The 7,695-nt window shown below is 50.7% G+C and overlaps 1 protein-coding gene across 2 annotated transcripts in view; it reads right to left on the bottom strand.

The window, feature by feature from the left end:
• Window positions 1-5,195: 5,195 nt before the first annotated feature.
• Window positions 5,196-7,695, bottom strand: part of CEP72 (centrosomal protein 72) — a 32,981-nt gene continuing 30,481 nt past the window's right edge. Inside the window, exons 9-10 of one of the 2 annotated variants that reach the window (XM_059919195.1) lie at window positions 6,743-6,854; window positions 5,196-5,603 (exon numbers count right to left, since the gene is read on the bottom strand). In XM_059919195.1, the coding sequence (XP_059775178.1) occupies window positions 5,456-5,603; window positions 6,743-6,854 (260 nt within the window). In that variant the 3' untranslated portion in view covers window positions 5,196-5,455. Of the gene's footprint in view, window positions 5,824-6,455; window positions 6,855-7,695 lie in introns of both variants that reach the window. The other variant, XR_009502585.1, reaches the window with a different exon arrangement.

Genomic DNA, 7,695 nt, shown 5'->3' with positions numbered 1-7,695 from the left:
CCCGGGGGGGCCACAGCTTACGGGAGCGCCAGCCGCCCACCAGGTGCGAGGCCTGGAGTGGGATCTGGACACAAACCCCATCACGAACGCCCACAGCAGCCCTGAAAACGGGGATGACGCCATCAAAACTGACATAAAATAAGGACGTTTTTAGACCGTGATGGGGAGACTCGTGCCAGTAGGTGAGAAAGGAAATTGTAAACGCAGAGAGTGATTAGAGACGGAGAGTCTGAGATGTGACAGAGAAGTGGGCAAACAATAAATAACTACAGGTAAATAGTGACTGTATTTCATTTAAACAAAATATTTCATTAAGGCACCTGAAAACCATGACATTTAAGCCAGAAGGGGTGCACAGGGAGTCACGTGCTCATGGCTCGTGTACGATGTCAGGAGTGCTGATCAAATAAACACAACCTGTGCTGTGATACCACACCAGGAACAGGGCACATAGCCTCCAAACTTGTAGAGGTGAAAATGTGAATGATAGAAAATTATCTAAAAACGGCAACACTAGACGGGAAAAAAAATCATACAAGTAGAACAAACAGCACAAAATGAGATGGCAGATTTAAACTAAAATGTATCAATTACATTAGCTGATAAAGCAAGAGAAACACAGAAGAATTGCTAACAGCTCCACTGCCAGGATGAGGAATGACCAAGGAGAGCGAGTGGGGCCGGGCAGGAGCGTGGAGGCGGTCAGCCGTCCACGGTGGGTACCACCCCGAGGCACCCAGGAGGAGGCAGGAGTGGAGGCCTCGGGGCCACCGCCAAGCTGGCCCAGGATCTCGGTCAGCGGCCTGTTGGGGGCACCCCCGGGCCCTGCTGGGGTCACCGGGTCACTGACTGGGGCTGCCTGGACGAGGGTCCTGAGCTCAGGAGCTGCATCCCGTCCCCTGAACAGCAAGGTCTTGCGTGAAGGGACACACCTGCCCCTACATCTCTGCCACAGGGACACAACTTCAAATGCTGAAACTATTAAAATGTCATTAAAAGATCGAGTGTCATGCCAAAAACCCTGAAAATTAGGCCATAAGGACAAATTCCTAGAGATAACGTAACTTATGAAAACTAACTCAAGAAGAACGGGGAAGCCCGCACAGTCCTGGCCAGGTGAGTACCAACGGCAGTGGAGAAGCCCAAAGTCCAGGGGCTGGGCAACGAGGCGTGCATCTCACTCACACGGAGCCCAGCTGGGGCCCGGGGGGAGGGGTGCCACTGGGGCGGCCACCAGCTTTTCTCTGCTGGGCCCTGAAGACACGCCTCCTTCACTTGCAGAATTGGTCACATGGCCCCAAACCAGCTATAGGGGAGGCACATGGACGGCCCCTGAGAACCCGTTCTGCGGCATTGCCGTACCATAATTCAACTGAATCAAGTCAAAAGTCTCCCCACAAGATGTGAACTGGTACAGTCGCTATGGAGAACAGTATGGACGTTCCTTAAAAAACTAAAAATAGAACTACCTGCCATATGACCCAGCAATCCCACTACTGGGCATATACCCTAAGAAAACCATAATTCAAAAAGAGTCATGTACCACAATGTTCAATGCAGCTCTATTTACAATAGCCAGGACATGGAAGCAAACTAAATGTCCATCAACAGAGAAATAGATAAAGAAGATGTGGCACATATACACAATGGAATATTCAGCCATAAAAAGAGATTGAAATAATGCCATTTGCAGCAACGTGGATGGACCTAGAGATTGTCATACTAAGTGAAGTTAAGTCAGAGAAAGACAAATATGATATCACTTATATGTGGAATTTAAAAAAATGATACAAATGAACTTTTTTGCAAAACAGAAACAGACTCACAGACACCAAAAACAAACTTGTGGTTACCAAAGGGGAATGGTAGAGGGGAGGGATAAATTTGGAGTTTGGGATTAACAGATAAACATTACCTATATATAAAATAAACAACAAGGTCCTATTGTGTAGCACAGGGAACTCTACTCAATATCCTGTGATAAACCATAATGGAAAAGAATATGAAAAAGTATATATATATATCTGAACCACTTTGCTGTACAGCAAAAACTAACATAACATTGTAAATCAACTAAATAAAAAATAAATAAAACTTTTAAAAAATCTCCCCACAAAGAACACTGCAGGCACAAATGACTCCATGGGCAAGTCCCGCCAAACATTCAGGGAAGAAACAATCTTATACAAATTCTCCTGGGAATAGAGGACAGGTAGATGCAAATCCCAACAAGGACAGCATCACAAAGGCAAATGTCACCCTGGAGACGGACGTACCACATCTTCTCAGAGCCACACTCACGCTGTGCCGGCCGTGTGGGGGGCCTGTCTGGGACCGCACTCACAGGTCACTCGACCCTCACGGTGGCCTGCGAGGCAGGCCCTGCAAACCAGGACACGGAGGCCCAGAGAATCTCACTGCCCAGGGGGACATGAAGTGGCACACCTGGAACACGAAATCCTACACAAAACATCCACAAACCACGTACAACATGTCTGTAAGGAAAGCCCATCATCACTAAGTTGTGCTTATTCCAGAAATTTACTGTAGTTAACCATGTTAATAGAACAAGGGAGAAAAATCATATGGTCATCTCAATAGTGGCAGAAAAGTGTCTTATTCATCCATTCATGATGACAAATTCTTAGCAAATTAACAACAGAAGGAGCAAGGCCACCTACCAAAAAACCGATTGCAAATTTAGTGGTGAAGTGGTAAAAGCTCCCCTTTGATTTAATACCCAGAACAAGACAGATGCCCGCTCTACTACCACGTATAATCCACAATTATATTAGACATGCCAGCCAGCACAGAAGAGCAAAACTCAAAACAAAACCGAAAAGAAAACATAAAGTAAAAACCCAGAGTAAAGGAATGGAACGGAGAAAAGAAAAGCCATTACTCACAGAAGGCGTGACTGTACTAGAAAGTCTAGCACAGCTACAGGCAAATTATTACGAGTTTAACAAGATCTCTGGATGTAAAATTAATGTACAAAAAAATCAATTCTATTTCCATAAAATACAAACAAACACATTTCAAAAATACATCTTTTAGATATGGCATCACAAAATAAGGAAAACCTAGGAATAAACATAAAAGATGCATAAGACCTCCATGGAGAAAATTATAGAACTATAATTAACGTACATTAAAGGAGATCTAATAAGTGGACACAGATACTACAGTCACAGCTTGTAAGACCCAATATTTACCTATGTCAACTCTTCCCAAACCGACCGACGCAATCCCAAACAAAATCCCAACTTAACCAGCTAATTCTAAAGCTCATGCAATTCAAAGGGTCAAAAGTAGCCCAAACATCCCGACATGGGGTGGGAGGTCTTGACCTACGGAGTGTGGTGCTGCACAGGGACGGACCGGACACCAGTGGGGGCAACAGACGCACGAATCACTTATGACCAACGAGTCTTGTGAATGGATGACGCTGGGCAACTGGACCTACACGTGAAAACCCCAGAACTGGGTCCTTAACCCTCACAACGTGCACAGAAGTCAATTCCAGGTAGAATATGTATCTAATACTCAAAACAGACAAAACTATACGCTCTTTTAGAAGATACATGGAATATTTTATGACCACAAACAGAAAAATCATCATGAAAAAGACTGATAAATTGCATCCTATTAAAGTTTAAATTGGAACTTCCCTGGCAGTCCAGCGGTTAAGACTTTGACTTCCAATGCAGGGGGTGCGGGTTCGATCCCTGGTCGGGGAGCTAAGATCCCACATGCCTCGCGGCCAAAAAACCAGAAGCAATACTGTAACAAATTCAATAAAGACGTTAAAAATGGTCCACGTCAAAAAAAAAAAACACTTTAAAAAAAAGTTTAAAATTTCTCATCAAAACACACCATTAAAATGTGGAAAGACAAGAAAAAGCTATTTTCAAACATAATCCACAAAGTACTAGCATCCAGAACTATAAATAACTTCTACAAGTTAAGGGACAGGCTATGCGGTAGGAGAATAGGGAAAAGCCTTGACCCGCACCTTGGCAAGCCAGGTGCTCACCCTGGCCGACAGGGCAGCAGGTGCAGGACTCGCTAGGAGGCAGACTTCTAGAAGCCTGACTGAAAGTGTGGGGCACGAGGGCCAGCAGGTGTCCCCACACACCTGCCAGCGGCAGTGTTAGCTGGTGTCACCACTTTGCAAACAGGTGCAGATGATCTGTAGTAAAGCTACCCAGAATATGGTTAAGCAGTTAAATGAAACATGAACATAATGGGAAATAAAACCTTTATAAAAAAGGTTTTCTTTCCTTTTTGTAAAAAAGGACCAAATGGAATTTTAGAACGAAGAAATATACAATTTCTAAAATTAAAAATTCAGTCTACAAGCCCAACAGCAGATCAGGCGCATGGAGGAGAGAGCAGTAAACTCTGTGACGGGACAACAGAGACCACCCAACCGAAGCTCCTAGAGAACTAAGGGGGAAAAGACCCAAGATTAGGGAAAGGGGGGGCCAGACCCAGGGGCTGACGTGGCGTCACTGGAGTGCCAGGGGGGAGAGGATGGGAGAGGCGGGTCGGGTCAAGGGAGAAATAACAGGAAATTGTGGCCCAAACTTTCCACATTTGACGAAAAATACAAACTCGGGTCCAACAAGCTCAACGTAACCCAAACGACAAACATAAAGTAACAGCACGGCGACAATCTTCTACAAGCTGAAAACGGATTCATGAGAAAATCTTTAAATAAAAAAAAAAAAAATCTGATGATGAAACACCCACCCCCCATACCGACTTCCCTGTGAAGTTACAAAAACACAACGCGACCTGAAGGCAAGCCTCCTCCTGAGCCCCAGGACCGCGCCAGCCCCTGCTCTCCACCTGCAGCTCTGCTCCCCAAGTCCACCGCACGGCACTCTCAACGGTCACTTCGCTTCACCAAAGAAAGCACGTATTACCTAAGATATAACGTTTCCAATCTAAAAATCTAATCTTATGCCCTGTTAGGACATAATTTTCAGCAATGAACTGCAAACCAAGGAGAGCGGGGCTTGGGCGGGTATTTCTCCTGTGGGTGTTAATGCCACAAACATTATTCTTCACAGCTCTAAGTGCTACTTGTATTTAGTCTCAGATCTTGCAGTTCCTGCTCATCAACCATGCTGCACAGCTTATTTCATAAAAGAACTCAACGCGAAGCTCAGTTATAATTAACGAGCCGCTTTTTAGAACAATGTATTAGTTTATTAAATAAGGGTTGCTTGTTACACAATAAATTATTTTCTTTAACCATCCTACAGAGCTGCTTTCTTGCACGTTAGGCAGAAAAATACAGCATCTTCTTTGTCTCAAGATACCTGATGAAAAAGTAATGACCTGTTTGTCTCGAGACACGTACGGGGCTTGGATGAGCTTCCCTCCTCAGGACCCTTCGGAGCCCGCAGCACAGGCCCTGAAGACAGGCGCCCGCAGAGAGGCGCGCTCAGGGCGCGGGCGGGCGGCCGGGCAACGGGGCCGTGGTCTTCTTGAGCTGCCTGTAGCTCCAGCGCAGCTGCTCCGCCTCGGCCTGGTGCTGCGCCCGCGCCCGGCCCAGCTCCCGAAGCAGGTGCTCGTTGGTGCTGACCAGGGACCTGGAGACGAGGCGGGGGACGGCGCTCAGCCCCGGGCCCCGTCCCCGCCCCGGGGGCCCTCCCGCTTGCCCTGCTGCCGCCCCTCGCCTGGCGGGGCTGCGTCTCCCCGGCCCCGGCCCGGCAGGCGCCCCGCTGGCACGGGAGCTGAAGGGGCGGGGAGGCCCCTCGACGCTCTGACAAGAACACTCCATCTTCACGGCGAGAAAACAGTGTTCCGGTTCTAGAAAAGGTCCAAGGATGGAAACAGTTCTAACTCGCAGTCAAATGCACTTCTGACACGGACACAGCACAATGGGAAAGTCCTGGGTTTTTTACTGCTGTGACCGTTTTTAACTCTGGAGGAATCTCAGCAGGAAAGGGGGGCTGCACGTTGCCGACCCCGTCTCCAAGCTGCCAGCTCACCAAGCTGGCACTGACTGAGGGGCCTCCATGGCACCGCGAGCCACAGATAGCACGGGGCCCCGTTCTCCACGACGCTGGCCACCCCAGCGACAAGCCCCGTGTGCCGGGACACCGGGAGAGCCACGGGCCAGGCGGAGGCTCGGCACCGACCCGCCTGCTGCTCCGAGAGGCGCCGCGGCCCTGCCGTGCCCACACCGAGCCCACGGAGCCCACCGCCCGCGGCCTGCCTGCCCTCCCCACGGGGCTTGTGCTGGGACGGGCCCAGGGGCCTGTGGCCTCCAATCGCCACCAGGTCACAGCCGGCTCCGGCTGTGGCAGGGCAGGTGTGGTGACCTCGCCCGACAGTGAGAAGGGGGCGGGGGGAGAACAGAGGAAGAGGGAGGGTGGGGCGGGAGTGCTGCCCTCAGGCCTGCCCCCCCGCTGCCGCCGGCTTCCCCTCCGCAGCCCCACCTGCTTGCCAGCCGCAGGTCTCTTCACAAAATCTGAGCCAGGGGCAAAGGTGGAATCCTCACGTTTCTACGAGAACAGCCGAGAACCACACCGAGGGGGCACGCGCAGGCCTCCAGGACACTGCACCACCTCTCCCTCGCCCCTCGTCCCCCCCTTAACACCTCCCAGGAAGCTGCAGCAGGAAGGACCTCGCTGCTCAGTAAGACGGGGACGCTCACACAAGCTCCAAGTCAACCCAGCGACACGCGTGGGCTCAGGACCACCGGCCCGCTGCCCCGGGCAGGCACCTGTGGCTCTCCTGCAGCATCTGGGTGAGCTCGTGGATCCGGTCGTAGTGCTCCAGATGCTGCTTCAGTTCCACAATCTCACCGGAGAGCCGCTCCACACTTGTCTGAAGTCCTGATGGGAAAGAAGTAGCGATAGTCAGTGAAATGCGCTCCCACATTTTTAAAAAATTTTATTTATTTATTTAGTTAGTTAGTTTTGGCTGCGTTGAGTCTTTGTTGCTGTGTGCGGGCTTTTCTCTAGTTGCGGCGAGCAGGGGCGACTCTTCGTTGCGGTGCGCAGGCTTCTCACTGCGGTGGCTTCTCTTGTTGCGGAGCACCAGCTCTAAGCGCGTGGGCTTCAGCAGTTGGGGCTCGCGGGTTCTAGAGCTCAGGCTCAGTAGTTGTGGCGCACGGGCTTAGCTGCTCCATAGCATGTGGGATCTTCCCAGACCAGGGATTGAACCCGTGTCCCCTGCATTGGCAGGCAGGTTAAGTGGATTCTTAACCACTGCGCCACCAGGGAAGTCCCAACACTACCACATTCTGGATACTAAAATGATTCTAGAGTTTAAAGCGCACCTGGGAAACACGGGAAAAGGTCATCAGGGTGAGCAAAGCAGCCCCCTCTCCACCTGCAATCGTCCCACCCAGGGCCCAGCGCCGGCCCCTGCTGTTGGGGATGAAGCCCCGGGACTCTGCCCTCCGGGCACCCCTGAGGGGCGCGTGCGGCGTGGAGCAGAGACAGGTGGAGGTGGGCCTGGCGCCAGCCGGAGGTCCTAGGCTGGATCTGCTGCTGGACAGCTGGGCCTTCAGGAAGAAGACCCTGGCAGCCGACACGACTGGGGTGAAAGGCTGCGGGGACGGTTACCGAGCGGCGGGCCCCGGAGGGTCTCGGCTGTGACTGTGCTCACGCCCTGAGATAGTTACCACCCTGTCCTTTAGGAAGAAGTTTCAGGCCCCTAAGAGGTCAGACT

The sequence above is a fragment of the Balaenoptera ricei genome, chromosome 3 (assembly GCF_028023285.1).
Source record: "Balaenoptera ricei isolate mBalRic1 chromosome 3, mBalRic1.hap2, whole genome shotgun sequence".
Lineage (NCBI taxonomy): Eukaryota > Metazoa > Chordata > Mammalia > Artiodactyla > Balaenopteridae > Balaenoptera > Balaenoptera ricei.
This window is presented reverse-complemented; position numbering and strand designations above follow the sequence as displayed.